The sequence below is a fragment of the Rhipicephalus microplus genome, chromosome 7 (assembly GCF_043290135.1).
Source record: "Rhipicephalus microplus isolate Deutch F79 chromosome 7, USDA_Rmic, whole genome shotgun sequence".
In the NCBI taxonomy this organism is placed as follows: Eukaryota; Metazoa; Arthropoda; class Arachnida; order Ixodida; family Ixodidae; genus Rhipicephalus; species Rhipicephalus microplus.
The window spans coordinates 113,401,263-113,421,526 of record NC_134706.1 but is presented as its reverse complement, the minus strand read 5'-3'; the positions used below and the strand labels follow the sequence as shown (position 1 = coordinate 113,421,526).

At 44.1% G+C, this 20,264-nt stretch overlaps 1 protein-coding gene across 1 annotated transcript in view; it reads right to left on the bottom strand.

The window, feature by feature from the left end:
• Nucleotides 1-20,264, bottom strand: part of LOC119179105 (uncharacterized) — a 49,090-nt gene that overhangs the window by 9,161 nt on the left and 19,665 nt on the right. Inside the window, exon 2 of the mRNA XM_075869587.1 lies at nt 3,339-3,480. Coding sequence (XP_075725702.1) covers nt 3,339-3,480 — 142 coding nt within the window. The remainder of the gene's footprint in view (nt 1-3,338; nt 3,481-20,264) is intronic.

Below are 20,264 nucleotides of genomic sequence, written 5' to 3'. Positions count from 1 at the left end.
CATTATCGCTTGTCCGTCCAAGTCGCATGATTGTTTTCCATTTATTATCGCACAAAATACTTTTAACGTATTAAATTCATTTGCTGTTGTGTGGCGGTTCGGACACGCAAAATATCGCACTTGAATTTCGTTTTAAGTTGTCAAATATCTGCATGAATTTCCCTCATTATAGTCCCTATGTTTATCTTCATCATGAACAATTTCTTTTTTTTTTGAACAAAACCTAAATGCGCTCTTTTCTGTCTTTATTTATTTGCTTCTGTAGTTACACTGTAACTACTTTTAAGTTGCGCTGTTCATATATTCAGGTAAACTATAGCAGTTGTGTGCCACAGAAATTAAACAAGTCTCCCTGCTCGCTATTAGTTTACTAATAATGAAGGGAACACACTAATATGATTGATTGTGTGTAAAGTCTCAAAACCGTGGCAATGAGGAACGCCGCAGTGGAGGGCTCTGAAAATTTCGACCACCTGGGGTTCTTTAACGTGCACCTACATCTGAGTACACAAGCCTCGCGCATTTTCGCCTTCATTGCAAATGCGGTCGCCGCATTCGAGATTCGATCCCGAGACCTGCAGGTCAGCACTCGAGCGCCATAACCACTAGATGGCCGCGGCGGGTGAAGAGAATGCACGTACAGCAAACACCGATTAAGATTTCTCGGCTGACGTGAAAACTACTTGAAACACAGTGTGATGAACCGTGAGATTAACCCAGTCATCGACATCTTAAGTCAGCGCACACACATGAACACAAGTCTTAAGGTCAGTCGGAAGGACACAAAAGACTGTCTTAAGAGGAAAATTTACCAACTCGCCCAGATAGCCACCTTAGACCAAACGCCGGGATCACATGCTCCAGCTTTGCTGGCTAACCAAACACAGTGTTTGGGTGGTGATTTTATTTCTGTACTGCTTTTTTTGTGTTTCCCTTTCCATAAAACTGACCGGGACTGAGCAGCCAGTTGTTCGATTCGCAATGATCCAAGTCATAGCATTCTTAGAGAACAAAACTCCACGAAGGCAACCCTGATGGTATGCGAAGCAGCAGCGGTGCGCACGGCGTTGACTTGGTTGAAACGGACGTCGACGCGGGGGCTCAAAAAACGTTTTGAAGCGAAACGTGGTGCAGCGTTTACCGTAGTAAACGTTTGTTTGAAACGCAAAGACACGGAAGGAGGAACGCTTTAAAGACGCTTGCGCTTGGCTTCTTCGGCTGCTCAATACGCAAGGCTCGCGACCACTAGCGCAGGTCGCCACATTTTATCGTCTACCCGAATTAACTTCACCTCACTCGCCAATGCTAAATACAACATTTCCCAAAACATACACAAATAATTACTCATACCGCCCCTTCATAAAAACACGCATCCAACATATCATACTAAGCGCCGAATCCAAAGAGCGAAAGCTCTACAGAAAAAATTGCATGGAGCCAATGATGTGCTCTATGTAGATGCGGCAGAATACCCATCCTCCTCATCCTATGCCCTCTCTGCTGTCGACTATAACGGCAAGGCGCTCACAACGGCATCCATCACTGCCAACTCTTCGGAGGAGGCAGAGGAGGCTGCCATCGCTTTAGGTCTATCCATCCCCAATATTACTATGATTGTAAGTGACTCCAAAACTGTCATACGCAACTTCAGCGCAGGTAGCATCTCATCAACTGCCCTTTCAATTCTTAAGAAACATCCTCCCACGCAAGACGTTGCTCTCATATGGACGCCCGCGCATGCGGGGTTGAGTGACAATGAGGCGGCTCATACCTGTGCTCGAGGAATGACCGGCTGAGCGCAGGCCTCTGATGGCGCCTTAGACCACGCGGCCTTTTTCAGCACGAGAGATCGTCTTTTGACCTTCCACGATATAACAAATCACTACCGCCTACAGCGCACTATATACCCCCCCCCCCTTACATCATGGAGCTTCGCGCTACCATGAAATACTATGGCGCCAGTTACAGACCCGTACGTTTCCTACCCCATCTTTTCGCCATCGTATACCCCTTGCGATATACCCCTCCCCTTTTTGCATTTTCTGTCAACAAAGAACTAACCTAGATCATATCTTGTGGGGGTGTACTCGAAACCCACCACCCAATTCTCTACACATTAACAGTGAGGAGCAGTGGGAGGCTGCTATGCGCAGCTCGGCGCCTGAGGTCCAGGACCAGATCTTGGATTGGGCCAAGAGGGTAGCGGAGACTTACGCTGGGTAGGCTCCTCTGACACTCCACCACCGCACCTTTCCCTCTTGGTATGAATAAAGTTTTTCTCCTCCTCCTTCCTCGGCTCGCGTCTCGTCGGTGTTACTCGCGCGCCTTCTCTATTCTCGAACGCAATCAGTGTTCTTGGCACCCCGTCGGTGTCGTTGGTCTTCCACTGCCGACGCTTGCGTTCGGCTTCCCTGGATCGTGCCTCGTCGGTGTTCCAGGCTCGACGTCACCATTCGCGAACGTGATCGGCTTCACTAATCCGCAACGGCGGCGATGGTTGGGAAAGGTACGCGCACAATAGTGGGAAGCATGCCCCGGCGGCGTCTCGCCCGTCGGCGTGATCGCGCGGCAAGCAGCGGGCGCGCTGTCCGACCACGACTGGGCTAGACGAAGGCGCGCCTACTCGCGGCTTCTTGCCGACAGATGAAGAGAGGCACGTAGCGTGGGTGAGGAGACGATGCCGACGTGAGGAGTGGGCTCCAGCGTTGCGAGCGGTGGAGAGCGGTGGAGAGGGTGAAGCGAGCGAGATGACATGGGGCGACAGGCTAGGAAGAGAGTGACGTCCCGCGCGCACACTGCGAGGGAAGGCGTGTCCTACTTGGCACCACCCCAGTGCGGAGGGACAGGGTTACACAGGCTAGTCAAAGAGCTGCTTTCCATCTAATACACAACCAGCACAAAATCAGTCAACACCATGTAACGGGCACAGATATGACGCCTCATAACCCTCACAAGCAAAGCATATGAAGTTCTTCGATAGTCCGTCTTAAGCATTCTCTATAATACGAACTACCAAGGCCATAGCCGGAGAGGTATTGGGAAAATTAACCCGCTCTCTCCGAAAAAATATTTTTGACTATGCTGCTGCAAACTTCATATGGCCAGGACAGTGCTCACTATGCAAATGATAAAATAACTCGGAAGCGTCAAGAAGGGATATAAACAAAAAGAGATCACGTTCGAAAAATACTATGCTCACTGACAGGCAAAGGCATGTAATAATAATTTTGGTGCTTACTCAAACTGCAGTTACCCAGCTATCGCTATTCGCACACGTCAGGTTCACATCACAATAACTGGGCGCCGATTGACCTATGGCATGGACAGACGACACTTACCTGGCGAACGTCCTGAGAGCTGCGTCCAGCTCGGTCCCGTACTTCGCGGCCAACTTGTCCAGTTCTGTCTCGATGGTGCTCAGCAGGCCACCATAGCATCGCAGCACAGGCACCGGGTCACACTCCTGCTGTTGGCACAGCACTGCAAATGACAGACAACGTGTTTAACAACGATGCCAATTTGAGGCTCGTGTACTTAGATTTATAGTGGACGTTAAGGAGCTCCAGATGGCTGAAATTTGCGGAGCCCTCCAGTACGGCGTCTCTCACAATCATACCGTGGTTTTGGAACGTTAACCCAACATATTATGATTAACAACGATCACAATGAGATGAAAGAAGTGGTATGGAAATTGGTCAAAAAAACCTGGTTTGCTACCCTGTACTGTGGAATGTGGTATAGGGACTAGCCACATAAGAATGAAGATAAGGTCGACGAATTAATCGGGACATCAAAGCCCAAACCAAAATGTGATCATGACGCACGCCTTAATAAATTAGTCCAAAATCTCTTAAGGAATTCTGGATTAATTTTGTTTGACTGCACGTTGTGCTTTAACATGCAGTCAAATTTGAAGTGCACTTTTTCTATTTAACGTAAAAAAGTGCACCCGTAATTTAAGGTATTCACTGGCCTGAGCTCTTCCCGCAGGGCAGCGCCATGCGAGAGCACCGCCATATCCATGGCACGTCAGCCGTCCAGCATATGACAGCCTGAGGAGCTGCATGTCACCAACTGGTTTTCTTGGAAGAATATGTGCACAACACGTTCTGCCGAGAACTACCCTTACAAAAATCCTATATATGAACTTATATAAAAATCTCTATATATGGCTACATCAGGAATTGGGCATATCTGGCCCATATATGGAATCCCCATATAAGGGCCGTATATAAACAGATATGTCCAAATCCTGATATAGCCATATATGGACCTTATATCCCCATATATGGGTGTTGCTGTATATGGCCTTATATGGCTATATATAGAAGCATCCATATAAGGTCTTATATGGATGCTTTCATATATGGCCTTATATGGATACCTTTATATTGAGCCATTCAAATGATTCATCTATATTAGTTCAGCCTGTGTCACCGGCAAAAAATGCAGCTGCTCAAATCATTCTTCAGCTAGAAACATACCTGTTTGTTGAAAGGTCTGCATGCAGTCACTATCATCTCCAAAACAAAGACAGTACATACCCCCTGAACTGTTTTGTTCAATTAAGTTATCCTCAATATATCTCAAGTTATTCTCAACAACATTTCGCTAGAATGTAACTTGGCATCATATTTAAAGTTTGTGGTGGGCACATGTCACTGTTAGTCCACTTTTCCTGAAGAGATACATTCTTTGTGCTTAAATTTATTGCTTACTTATCGACACTTTTTATTTATTTATTTATTTCATTACCCACAGCACCAATTGGCATTACATTGGGCGAGCATTTACGAAAAGTAGAATACAAAAATACATAGTCAGCCAAACAGGTACTCAAAGTCACCTGAATCACACTCTGCAAGAGAAATTCATATCTAAATTGGAACATGTTCCAACATATAAATCGGAACAATTCTAACATGAAATAAAACAAATATTTGGGAGTGTAGAGGCAATGCTAGAAGGCAGCTGGTTCCATCTTGTAATTTTTTTTGGTAAAAATCATTTTGAAACACGTCAGTCTTGCATGCGATTATTCTTATCTTGAACCAATGGTCAACACGGTCTGAGACATAGTACGGTTCAAGTAAATATTCCACTTTATCGATTCCGACTTGACAAAAATAAATAGCATAAAATAACCCAATTTGAGTTTCGTAAAGATATCTTTCACAGTGTGTTATGTTTAAAACTTTTCTCGTGTGTCAATGGAGCGTCTATAGTCGGCCAAAACGAAATATTGACTTGCTATTGACCGTATGAACTGCGTGTGCATTGAATAACTTAAATGAGTTGATAATCAACATTTAAGGAGTTCGGTCGAAAGTGATTGGTATCCAAGCTTGTTATGTACAAGTATTGTGACTAATGACCTATTGAACGACTGCTAAAACTGGTGTTTATAGGTCTCTGTGCGCGTGGGAACGGAGGCATTTAACAATATTTCTCGCCAACAGGACACTAAAAATGTACTTTGTAAACGTAATCCGCTTTCCATTTTGCCAATAATGCATCATTAACGTAACAGTGGTAAAGAGCTCATTCTGCAGAAATTCTGGTGTAGGCATTGGTGGCTCTCCGTGAAAAATTGTCTTGTCAATGATCGAAAATTGAGAGAATGCAAATAAAACAAATATTATAAATTTTCGGGTTTGATTGATGATCGAAATCATGCAGGCAATTTGCATGGCATGCAAGTGCTCTACCACACAGCTATGCATCTGCTTGGAAATAAAGCATGAATAACTTCCTCTTGTTGTAAATGCAAGGAAAATAACCGCCATGCTTAACAAATACATGTATCCTGCATACAGGTTTCACAACACAACATTTAATATCGCAGCTATATTGCATTATACAAGCGTGCATTGTCATCAAGCATCACAACACGTTATTACCAACGTGACTTCGCGGTCTGAAGACAGCCAACCATTACAAAAGGCACACTGGTTACTGCACGTATTCCCTCACGACTGCGTAGTGGGTGCATAAAGTTCTAAAACATTTTACACACATTATATTGAGAAGCACGTTCTGCTGGGCGAGTTGGTACTTCATCTTAACTTAGTTGCGCGAAAAAATTTGAAGTGCGAAAGGAAGACACCTGGACACAGCGCACACTAACAACTGAAACTTCATTGGAGAAAACAGACATATGTATGCGGTTACGACAACACGTGAGGTGGAAAAAATGATTAGATGAGCAGACATCTGATCATTTTCTTTCACAGTGTGGACATCGTGTGGTGGACGGCACTGCGCTGTCGTGTAGGAAGTATTATTTAGAATTTATTTATATAATTATAGATCACAAAGCTTCTCTAAAGGAATTAACAACCATTCTCTAACCAATCATCATATTGTAGAGAGTGTGGCTGCGCGCAATTGTTTGGAATACGGTAGTTACAGCTAGATTCAGTGAGACGGCATAGCGCGAAAAATCGGAGAGGCGTATTTCATAAACAAAGCTGGGGATTCATGTGTCACGTAACTCTCCGTCACCGATATGTTGCTTGCTACTGAGGTAGCTTTCCTGGAAGCGCATCATTTATACAATCTGTCTGCTCATCTAATCCCTTTCTTTCACCGCACGTGTTCTCGTAACCGCATATATACGTATGTCTGTTTTCTCCAACAATTCTTCAGTTGTCAGTGTGTGATGCGTCTAGGTGTCATCCTTTTGTATTTCAATTTTTGCATGCAACTCAGTAATTACATAATATTTCTTGTTCTTTAAACTATGTTACCCCTTTTTTACACAAAATGCAGCCATGTGCGAAACCTTCATTGAGACACTTTCAACCTTCTCAATTACACAGTACTATTCCACAATTAAATTTGTTCAAGTAGCATCATGCAATAAAGAGTACACACTAAGTGATTGAATTACGCGCAAGAAACAGGATCGATACTGGTATCACGTTCAACTGTGAAAAACGGAGCTTAACGGTCCCCCAGTTTTTTCACACTGTAGCAAGCCCTAATGCATCATACCAGTTTATTTGTCGGCTTGCGTAAAACTATCTACAGTGCTCACGGATTAAAACGTGACATCACATTATTTTGTGTAACTATGTATGCGAGTATGCGCAGTTCCTCAAGATAACCACGCGATGTTGCGACATCAGTAACGATAATGTCGCCTGTGATGTACGCATCGCAGTCAAATTTACACTTATATCACCCTGATTGTAGATGGCGGAAACGAAATTACGGGCTATTCTTAAGTTTTTCCATTTGGATCCGTGACATAGCACCCTGTTTTGAAGAATCAAACTAGCAACAAAATTTTAACTGCGTGTCCTTATCAAAACACACGTAAATATAAAAACAAGTAGAACGTAGACAAAGAAAGATAAATTCAAATGCAAGACAAATTCAAACGTGGGCTCATAAATCTCATGACACCCTTGGAGTTGGAGATATGCAACTCTTTTTTATTTGTAATTGTGCAAGTTGTAATTTATCCTTCGTTTTTCCTCAAGTGCTAAAATGAGAAAAATACAACACAAGTATATTTACATCAATATATTTATGATAAATACAATGGCACGAAACCAACATTTTCCTGGCGTAGATTTTTTGATTAAATAGAGCACTATCTAGATCAAGTGAAAAAAAGAAAGTGTTGTCGTATCGCTTAAACAAAACAGCCTAATGACGTAACCACGATTAGCATAAAATTATTTACCCAGCAAGCATGCAATGTGGTATGTTTTCGAGTTATCATAATTTTTATGAACAACGTGCGAAGGTAATGAAAATGATTAACTTACCTTAGCATTTAACCGAGACTTGTCTTTCAATTAGCCTGTTAATCCTGATAACCTATTCACACCTTAAAGCCACCACGTCCATTCGTACTGCTTTAGTAAGAAGTTTTGAAAGAACGCTTGCCCGCAAGCATGGGTATCCATTTTTTTTCTCGCACGAAAAGTTGACGATCGCCAATCCAGCAGCGTACAGACGCACACGCACACAAAAACACTTCCACGTCCGTCCACAATTTCGCCACGTACAGCGAAGTAGATTCCTGAGAGCTGCGCAATTATCTTGTGTAATTTGGAGCAGTAGTTGAACAGGAAATAAGAGCAAAAGGAATCAAAATTAACAAACTCGATCAGCACGGCACCCATGACTCCGGCGAGCAAAAAATAAAAAAAAAACAATGACGCGGACGGATACAGTGCATGCAGGCTTGACAATGAATATTGCAATGGACACTACATTACTCCTTGAGATCAATGATTTATGCACTTTTCACTAGAACTAAACTTTCCTGAGCCCATTGGCGAACGACGTTTTATTTTTTTTTAACAATTATTGACGCAATATTATTACCATACGACTGAATGTTTGTGCAAACTATTTTCTTCGTCGCTACTTGAAATGGGCCGCGGCACTCTCTTTCCTGCTGTGTCGACAGACTGTTGTATGCCACGGCAGGGCTACATGGTGCTTACGCGCCACGCTTGTTCGAACAACTTTCTCCGAATTTTCCACTCATCCGACGGGCGCCCTTTTCTGTATTTTTTTTACTGTGCGCACCCCTTGCAACCTAGCAGTCAGGCGAGTTTTTTCGGACAATGGACTTCAACTTCCTCCCGCGGGCCCAGAAAGCTGCACGTGCAAGACCTTTAAGACAGGCATTCCGTGGAGCTGAAATCGCTGCTTCGTGTACGCTGGCTACGAAGACGCGTTTCAGCCGAATTTTCATCTTATTTCGCAAGCATTTATAATGATAATAATAATATTCATTCAACCAATAATCAATCAATCATTTTTTAACCTACCCAAGAACAACCATAGGGTCTTTCATGCTGGCACGCGCGAAAAGAAAACAAAAACAAACAATACATTACAGACTGTCCACAGAAATGCAAATCAATAAAAAGAGCAAAAACGAGCAGTCGAAAAGAAATCAACGCACAATGGAAACAACAAATAAAAGAGTAGATATTCATGGAATGGGAGTGAAAAATAATGTGGAATATACATAACCGTGCCGAAGGCTTCCTGAAAGACAGAAAAGGGAAGAATCTGTGCATATGCAGAGCTACGTTAGGACAGGGCAGCCCTCACTGACAAAAAAAAATGACTGTAGACTATGAAAAACATAACGGATTAAGAAAGTTGACGTTAGATAGACTCGGTATGCTGTAAAGGATAGAGTGTTGAAAGAAGCTGGCAGGTGCATGCAACGGTCGACTCTCTCTCGATAACTTACGCGAGGTTTCAAAATTATTACAACCGAGAAGGGCAGAATATCTCACCCTGAACTAGCTTGTAAAGAAATAACAGCTCAGGGCGATTTTGCCGGCCGTTAACAGATGGCAAATATAATATTCTAGCAGTGTTGAAAGGATTCTAGTGAAACAATGAGGGTAAATGCTTATGAAATTTTTCTGGACTCACTCAGTGGCGCTACTGCTGGATTTAGCAAGGTCATTCCAATTCAAAGATGCATATGTACTCAAGTTGACCATGACATATCGCGGTGTACAATTTGTAGAAGGCTGTAAAAGAACCGGATTCTCGCGAGATGTTGAGCCAACAGGAAGAGAATGAAGGCCTCGCATGGCAGCACATTTAATGCAAGTAGAAAAAATTCAGCATGCTATCAAAAAGAACACCAAGATAACTGATCTCATAAAACTTACATAACGACACAGTATGACAGCATATGGATTTGCTGTTGGGCGTTTTGCGAAATACAACAACAACAACAACAACATTAATAATAATAATAATAATAATAATAATAATAATAATAATAATACACTCATATCATTCTGACATGGCCGAAAATATCTAGCCACATTGAATGAAAAGCCAGTGTCCGGGTGCCCATGAATCTCTATACGCGAGTGTGCACTTGCGCAGTTTGGTGGGTATGTACCGGCATACATATCTTATAAGTAAGTGCACTACCATGTTGGTGTTGAAAGGATGTGTTCGCAAGCTGTTTTAATCGTTACGCGCCTGCACAGGAAGGGGCTATTTACATAATGTAGAGTTTGGCTTAAGTATCACGCCAGCCCGCGAAAAATGTGTCATACTAATTGTTTTCACAAGGCAATGTTTAGGCTAATCCTGATGATGGCACGTGCGCTTTAGTGACCTCGACCAAGTAATGACACACCGACACAAAATAGAAGTTTTGTGAATTCGGCAGCCTACGTTAAATGTTGCTATAAAGCTTCAGCATTTCATTACATGGTCCAATAAATATGTATCACGTGTGAGTCAGTTGCACCTTTCTTAACGTACATGTCTATGACGTGAGATTTATTTGACGCTTGCAAACATTACACTAAATTGATTGTTCACTTGTGCAATCATAAAATTTTGGATAAATTTACTATGTGCACAGCCAGGAACATTATACGTAGCCGAAGAAAACGCAAGATGTATTTTTGGAAGAAATTAGTACAACTTCCATCTTGAATGTAATCATAATAGTGTCTGCAAGTTGCATTCACGTAAGTTCTTTTTGTTTTTGATAATACTCCCTTAAACATTGCACTGTGCATTCAATTATAGTAAATGGCTGCTGAAAGCAATCGCAGATGAGGGGTCAAGAGGATTAATAGAAATCTTGTTGTATGAAGGGAGCATATAGCCATCAAAACTTTCAAATAATCAGAAATTTTGTCCACCGATATGGAAGCTAAAAGTGCATTGAAATTACTATTTCTTGCTGCCACTTTAAACAATGCATTAATGTGAACAATATAAGTTGCATGCATTTTGTCTTTACATAGTACTATATAGGATTGCTCTATAATAATAGCGAGGTTCGGGAGCTTCAATACGTTTTGTGACTTGATACGATTCCTTCCTCGTAAAACATGTCTGCTCTTGTATACATTATTTACGTCGTATTTATTGCAATTACCTTATTGTTTCAAACCTAAACGCCATGAAAAATGTACGAGTTAAATTACACAAATACATGCATATATGCATTCAATTGAGTTGCAACTATCACATACACAAAGCTGACCTGAAATTTCGGTTTTTTTTGCATGGCAGAAACAACATATATATTTAATACTCCTATTGTTATGAAAAATAAGCAGGTCAGCTTTGTGTACAAATTGTTATATATTACAATTCGCATAAATGTGTGATCACGGTGCTAAATATATACGTGCTTCATCCGAAATAAGAGAGCATTTCCACATATAAGGATCCACTTGATATGTTATATATGGTGTGGCCGTGCCTTATTTGGCCGCATTTGACTGCTTATATGGGCCAACTGCGTCATATATGGCCGTATATAACCCCATACATGAACCGACTCCGCCAGATATACATCCATATATGCTTATATGTGGCCACATACGCTGCCATATATGCTTCATATATGCTTATATGTGGCCACATATGCTGCCATATATGCTTATATATGGCCAGATATAACTTATATATGGGCCATGTATGGCGTTTCCGTAAGGGTACGGCTATGGTGCAATAGTGATGTTTGCGCACGAGACCACAAGTATGGCGGCTGCTGCGCTAGCACCCATTGCGGTTGATGTCACGTCAATACGTTGTATACTGAAATGTGAACCCTAAAATATAACTACATGGCATTTCGGCAAACAGGAACGGGTATAGTTGTATGCAGGATTAAAGGAGGGGAGGGGTGAGTTTCAATGCTGCCCATCACCCTTCTATTCCAGTGGCCGACTTAAGCAAAGCCGTGTTCGCCATGATTGCAAAAATGAAGAGATGGCGTGCTTCCAACTGCCTGCCAGCTTTCCGAATGTGAACGGGTCAAGCAAAAACAGTTCCTCGAATGCAAAATGAACAGCCCTCGGCCACCATTATGGTCAAGAGCGTGCTGCAAGCAAGCCCTACGAACAATAGATAGCACACATGCAAAACTATGCGTTAGTGTTTCACGCCTCTGAGAATGTGCCGTACGCAAACCTCTTGTGGGCTCCCGTTAAGTGACGCAAACAGCGGGTGACCGCAACGAACGCTAACTTGCCGTGCGTTGTTATAAAACTCCCAAATAGATACATTTCGTGGAGCGTCCGCAACAGTTTGCTTACGCAGCCTGTCATTGGAAATGGATGGCACTATTCCAGCTTAATTCATTAACTCAACTTGATCTGTCTGCTGACGGTAAGAATAGTCGAGCCTTGGATAAGTAAAGCATGGGCCTTTGCAGTATTCAGACGAACACCTCCTAGAGTACTTGAGAGATGTTGGGGTTATATCGGCGCGGCGACGAATAAAATATTACCACCAGGAAGATGGAGCAGTAACGTCGCATCCACTTAACTCAGTGATTCTGGCTTTTCGAGATGACCGCTCTATTCCAGGAAAATTCATTTTTCACCAGTCACCCAGTGGAAGGATATCTCGGTCCAGCACTTCGGTGCTAGAACTGCCAGTGATTCAGACACATGGCGAAAAGTTGCTGTAACACATGCCAGTGTAAGATCCGCTCAGGAGAACACCACCATATGGAGTGCAATTCAGTTCTTCAGCCTAAGTGTGCAAACTGTGCAGGTAATCACGCTGCTTCATATTCAGGCTGCCGGAAAAGCAAAGCTGCTGCAAAAATGCATCGGCATGAGCTTATCTATAGAAGAAAACTGTGCCCCAATGAACCCTCCCCAAACCTTGAGATTGTTCATCCTGTACGTGATCTACCTCAGCACACACCGCAACAAAAACAGCCGAAAAACACGCCAAGAGAACTGCCAAGAGCACACCCGAGAGATCACTCATGAGAAGTACATTCGAGTACACCAACCTACGCGTCAAAGCTGAGAACGCCCACGCGACCTCAGCCGGAAAGTATACCAGAACCGATAGCGCCATTGTTCACCCCAGTTACAACATCGAAACGTCACGTCGTTCTCAACAGACCTCAGAAACTGAGACATTCAAGGGAGGACTGTGCCTCTGCATCAGTCATACAATTGATTCTACCATTTCTTTTCGCAGCACTTAAAGCAATCTTGTCTGCTCTACCTGAAGCAAACAACCTGCCAGAAGTAAAAGCCCTGCTGCCTCTGGAAGCACTATTGTGTCAACAATCCGGGTCAAACCTGTGACAAGTAACATATGAATAAGCGCTGTAAAAATGTCTCCATATACCAGTGGAATTCCAACAGTCTTCGAAGGAAGTGTACTGACTTCCGTAAACTCCTTCTACAATATAACTTTCCAATACTTTGCATCCAAGAGGCAGGAAGGGATGATGACTTCTGCCTCTCTAACTACGCGATATATAAGTCATCTCGTCGAAGTGGTCCTATCAGAGCGCATCTGTGCGTCAGAAAGGACCTACCTTCTCAACAAGTTCACTCAAGTGATTCGAACTTCCCGCAATTCGTCACTTGCAAAGTATCATTTGTTCAGCAGTGCATAACATTTATCAATTTTTACTTACAACCTTCAAGCCGCATTTTGGTGGAAGAGCTAACAAATATCTTCAATATCTCCGATTCATATACATTCATATGTGGAGCCTTTAATGCGCACAACCTAATCTGAGGTAGTGATCGATGTGATGCACGTGGGAACGTTGTTGAGTGTGCCGCAGACAAATGCAATTTGACAATTTTAATACAACACCGCGCTGATACAAGCAGAGACCATACATGATCAACTCACCTGAGCTATGACACATCTGAATTTCGTATGGCAATGTTCTAGGATATCATATTCACCCCCTCCTCACCCCTGCTACAATCAATTTCACTGTCTCGGGCATGGCGGGAAGAAGTTTTCTGACTGCGGCGGCAAGCTGAGGTGTGTTTGGGACTCCTGATATACAGGTAGAACTACGCAATAGATGCTTGTGCTCTTGTAGCTTCCTTCAATTGGCGACATCGGTTTTTCTTGGCCATATGTGTGAATGCCGCACAGTCGAGTCACTTGCGCAGAAGGTATGGTTTCCTAGCCTTTACTATTGCGAAATAGCGTGGCTGTCAGGCGGAAAGACGCGTAAACGTGTCGGGCGAAGGTGATCAGAGAAATAAATTTGTTCTCTAAGAGACAGGTGTGCCTTTCGCAATGGGTTACGCGAATGAGGAGCTGCAAGTGAGAACAAAAAAAAAATACGTTACACAAATGTAGTGTTTTGGAAACGCCTGCCCAATGCATGCAATCTTTTTTTTTCTCTAACTTTAATGATGCTTTCAACGTCCATTCATCATTCGGTATGCGTGAGATCGCGTCCTTGGGATGTTCAACTCTTTCATTAGAAGTTTGTCATCAATGTTCAGGACTGTCGAAAGTGCATCCGAATGAACACGTAGGCCGGCGTACCTGCGTTGGCAGTGGAGAAAATGTTGTATTTGCGTGACCACCGTGGTTGCAGCGTGGGTCTGGGTGATCTTTTTATATTGCTTTCTCCTGATTACGCCTCTAGACCATTCTCAGAGATGAATTCCGCGCAGGTTATATGCTGCTGTGCGGTTGTGAGAAATCACGAAAAATGAGAAAAACTGCCCGAGTTTTGTGGACACACACACACACACACACACACACACACACACACGCACGCACGCACGCACACACACACACACACACACACACACACACACACACACACGCACGCACACACACACACACACACACACACACACACACACACACACACACACACACACACTGTGGTCTAGTGGCTAAGGTACTCGGCTGCTGACCCGCAGGTCGCGGGATCAAATCCCGGCTGTGGCGGCTGCATTTGCGATGGAGGCGGAAATGTTGTTGGCCCGTGTACTCAGATTTGGGTGCACGTTAAAGAACCCCAGGTGGTCAAAATTTCCGGAGCCCTCCACTACGGCGTCTCTCATAATCAAATGGTGGTTTTGGGACGTTAAACCCCACAAATCAATCATCAAATCAACACACACACACACACACACACACACACACACACACACACACACACACACGTACCTTGCTGCAGAGGTGGTCAGAATGCTGCTACAGTTTTGAGTATCGCAAAACTGAGTTAAGGAGTGGAGTTCAGGGCAAAAGGACGTAGCAGGGCAGGAAACTTGGCAGGTAGTTTAGTGAAAATTTGTGCAATTTTTTGTTAAAAAGGAATCTATGTATAAAAGGAGCCTATATAGATATAAATAAATTTTCCATACTCTGAGAGGGCCTTTGTATTTTTTTTCTCAAAAACTTTTCCTTGCTCTTTTTGACAAGTCCTAACAGATTCGCACAACTTGTTTCAAGCACATGCTGTCGTCTTCTCGTGGTCGTGCAGTTCTTTTTTTTTTTTTGTGCTGACTAATTCTTTCAATCTAGCTGCGGGCCTATCACACATCGTGCACGGTGCCGCTAAAGCACCACTGTCCGTTTTTGAAGTTTCTTGTTGCAGGTACACCTATGCTAGAGTATACTCTCGAAATAGGTTTGCTTTTGAAGTCTTGCTAAGGGCCGAGAATTTACCGGATGTTGGTGACCATCGAAGGCGTTTGTGTATATCACCATTTACCCCCACGACCATTTTGCAATTGGCGCACAATATAACAAGGAGAATCATGAAAAAAGAAATGAATGGTAGAATATATGTCGCGGCGTTCTTGTAAACATCATGTATAGGGTGGCTACTGCTCCTTGCTGACTGTCCTCTACGTCAAGCCTGGCAAGGGACCATAAGGAAACAAAAAAAAGTAACGAAAAGAAATACCGGCTACCGCAGTCAACGCAATTGTTCCAACACAATCGTCTGCGTCATCGGCACTCTCCTTTTGTCTCTGTTTACCTCTTGGTCATGACCATCGAACAGGTGGTCGCAAGTGAATCCGCCCGTGTTGGCTTTCCCCTTCGACTAATTTACGGTGTCCCACCGCCAATTGTAAATGCGTGCATTTTCTACAGCTTCTGAGCGTGCGCAGATATCGACTCACACAAAATGAGAGGAAAAAAAAAGGCGGAGTTCTAAGAGGTGGGAGGAAAGCATGACCTTCGAAATGGCTGCACCTGAGTCGCATGCTAATTGCTCGTTTTGCGTTCAGAGAAATGGGTGCGGCCACCGGGCTTCTTTCCTTTCTTCAGCCGGCATCGCCAGCGGGACGACCGTGCACCTCCAGTTTTTTTTTTTTTTTTTAGGCGCCGGGTGATGGAAGACCGCGGACTAACGGTTGCGACAGACCAGCATTCCGAGGTGAAAGCGAAAGCGCGCCGCCCGGCGTCGAATGGTAGGCCGCCGCGCACGTACCATAAAAACGAGGAGAATGGTAAACGTGACTCGCACAACAATATTGCAGGCGCAACTCACCTGTGTGACTATATATACCCCACGCATATCAGTTCCTTGTTGTGAAAGGGACTCCGTGTTTACAAGGCGGCTATGAAGATTTGAATGCTTTATTAAAGACGATATTCTTTCTTGGGTACCTTCAACGGAAAAATTTTGGTCTGTCTGTCTTCTGTCTGTCTGTCTGTCTGTCTGTCTGTCTGTCTGTCTGTCTGTACATTTGCCTGTTTGTCCACACTTAACGGTTTCTTAAACGCCATCAAAGTGACCAAACGCTACTCCAAACGTCCGACCACATCTGCAGCGCCCACCAATATTGCTCAAGGTTCAGCGCTCATACTTCTGTGATTGTTAACTTAGAAGCAATTATTGCGCATATCTGAGGCACCATAACAACACGTCATTTTTATGTATGTGCATGTTTTACTAGAAAAGGTACCTATAAGAATTTTTAAAGACCGTAGCGTCTATCACGCTGCGCTGACCATGAAACGTTTGCACGAAAAGACAAGTGTTTCCGACGCTTTGCTAAGACGACACGGTGGTGGCATTTACCAGTAACCTTGCGTTCTATACCCTATATCACCTCAGAAACGGGCGCGCATGCCGCGCGCTCTGTTTTCGAGGATAACTGCCAGATAGCGCTCATGTCTCACGAGTGACGTGATTTGATGAACTCGTTCACCTCTGCCGCGCGCTCGAGGCACTCTAACGCAGGGCCTCCAGAATACAACTCACCGATTTCTTTGCGCAGAACATCAAATGAACGTTTTTTTTCACTCTCTCCTGACGCGACCATCGTCTTTGGACGACATTTGCAGTGTAACATGGTGACACGGTGCCAATTTTTTCTTTTCCTTTTTTTTTATTACGAACAATCACACTTACGATGGTGCATTGATGAATGTCTGTCGTAATGTTTCAGATAACCTCATCTGCAGCGTGGTTATGGCCCTAGAGAAGAAGGTATTTCTATAGTATTGCCACTACTACTACTGCTGCCACCACCACAGCCATAGGCAATGGCGTAGCCACGGGTTCGCACACTGTGCCCGTGGCCCCCCGCCCTGATTTTTTTGTTCGCCAGCGGCATACTGAGCACAAAATAGCACCTCGACCACACCTGCCCACACAGCCTCCACTTAGCCCCCCCCCCCCCCCAAAAAAAAAAAAGATGAATGTCTACGCCCCTAGCTATAGGCCCCCCCCCCCCCCCCAAAAAAAAAAAAGATGAATGTCTACGCCCCTAGCTATAGGCTTATGCTGGGTTCTCCAGTAGGTGGAGACGACTGTCACAACAGTGCCCCCATGGTGGTCGAGTTCGAATGCGAACAAGCTTCGCAACTGATTCAAAAATGAAAGCAAAGTGACGACGTGCTTCTCACGGCGGCCTGCCTCTGGTTCGCTGCTTTCCGGGGATAAAGGTTAGAAGCTTAAAGAGCTCTGAGAATGCTACCTAAACTGTCATCAGCGATTGATTGCGGTGCACATTAGGAGGCTTCTCTAATTGTCACCATTAAATGACGGCATACAGAGAATGCTGATGAGGGTGGCGATTTGGGCTTGTTGGTATGGTAGCATGATGATATATAGTGGCGCAGACAAAGGACATGTGCTCGGACAAGAGAAGGCACATTAAAGACAACACAGCGCTGACTTTCAACAATAGTTTATTACAAGCAGATCCCCCTAATGTATGTACTCTACCACACCATACGTCACATGTGCATAGCTCTCACAGCCATGAATTATAACCAACACGCATGCATCAGCACATTACAGGAGAATGCCAGCTAAGAGGCAAATGTAACTTCGCTTTATAACGCTGAGCGTACTGACCAAGAAGGCCACTCAAAGCAAAAGCGGTGGTCGTTGAAAAAAAAAAACAAAAGGCAAAATAGCGGATTGCTTCGGTTATATTAAAAGTCGCTGGTAGCTGCAGTCTTGTCAGAATTAGAGTTGTCCATTCCACCGCTTTCGCAACGAAATCGTTTTAAACGTTCTCACACAATGCATGAAACGTGGACCTCATTGCCGGCTCTACACAATCTGCAAACGTTTGCGTGTACCAGACTTCTGGTTTTAGTTGCGATAAACAATTTTGTCTGCTTCATTTGGTCCTTTACTGCCGTTTTAACTCGGAAAAATGTAAAAAAAAATTGCTTCTTGTCGCACGTAATATGTGAATCTGTTTGAACTTAGTGCCTTTTGCGTTTTTTTTCTCTTTGTTTTCCCAAGGCATTCGTTATCTGTGAGAATATTGAAGTGCCGTGTGTTGCATCCTGTCTATGCTCTCTTGTTTGTACACGCCACTGAAGTGATTTTGTTACACCAGACAGTTGTACTCACCTGAAATGTTGTTACCGGTTTGTAATAAACTTCCCTGTCTCTCTCTCTCTCTCTTCGAAAATTTTTTTCGCCACCGCCTCATCAAGTGTGAAGCCCACGGTACGGCTTTATGCTCTCCTATAGTATAGTACCTTGGTTGTACTCTCAACGCAGCTTGTAACATTGTCTTTGTATTGTTGGAGTTACACCGATCGCGTTGCTGCCTTTACTGGAACACGTGCTGCGCATAAGAGATGCGCGTGGCGCAATCGGTCAGTTCAAAAGGAGATGCTGACGCGCCAGCTGGACAGTTGGTTACCGGCTGGTGTGCGCGCCAGCGGTGTGTGCCCTGCCGAGGCATATGTTAGGGGGCAGCGTCGTGGCCCGAGCGTTTCATGTAATTCAAGTGTGTTATTTTAATGTTTGCCCACTAACAAATCTTCGAGGTTTTCACTTTCGGTTTCCATTCCTCGGGGCAGATGGCTTGAACCCTTCAATATGCACTGTAGTGACAAATACGGCCATTGCTGGAGAAACAACGACGAAGACATTTGTTGTGGCTCAGAGCTGCTTCCGCTGAAACCATTGAGTGTTGTCTCGTTTCTGTTCGGTACATCAAATGGTTGCATGTCTTACCTGGGTGTCTAACAGTATTCTTTGAATACGTTATAGAATAAAGACTTTATTTCAAACGAGCTTTACCTAGTGTCACGAGGTTTATATGAAGAAAGTTATTGACCGTTAGACGGCACTGTTGTAACAGTGTCAAGGAACGACGCAAGTGACAGAGGATAAAGCGGGTAAGATCAGGGATAGAGTGCCAGCGATTTCGACTCTTAAGTGGTATGAATTATGCAGGGTTGACCACGTACCTGCATCAGTCACTCATTTTCAACCATATCTGCTGAAGAAGTGACACTGCTTGAAGAGAAAAGATAGTGGTGGGAGGGGGAGCTATAGTACATGCCCTTGTCTTTTTTGGGTTGGAATCGACTAAAGGGCCGCGTGTGCGGGTAACACATGAGCATGGGATTGGTGTATACGGTTTAGTCTTGATTTTTTAGTATGCCACAAACTGGCAATATGCGCTCAAACGGCAAGGGAACAGAGTGAGTCAAGCAATTAACGGGATATCAAGGTTATCATAGTTAGTATCAAGAAGAAATGTACTTGGGCTAGGTGTGTAGCGCGTATGATAAATGCTGGTAATTAAGGGCTGATTGATTGATGTGTGGGGTTTAACGCCCCAAAGCCACCACCTGATTATGAGAGACGCCGTATAGTAGAGGGCTCCGGAAGTTTCGACCACCCGGGGTTCTTTAACGTGCACCCAAATATGAGTACACGGGCCTACATTTCCACCTCCATCGGAAATGCAGCCGCCCCTGCCGGGATTCAATCCCACGACCTGTGGATCAACAGCCGAGTAACTCAACCATTAAACCACCGCGGCGGGGCCTGGTAATTCAGGGTAACTGACTGGATCTAAAGGAAAGCAAACGCGTTAGGGAGACAGCAAATGAGGTAGGCAGATGAGATTAGGACGTTTTCAGCTGTAACGTGGCAGCAGAAAGTAGGACCTGACTGGCGGAACACCGGAGAGGGCTGCGCCCTGCAGTGGGCGCAGTCTATCTGCTGCTGCGGCTGCTGTGGTTGCTGCTGCTGCTGTTGCTGCTGCTGCTGCTGC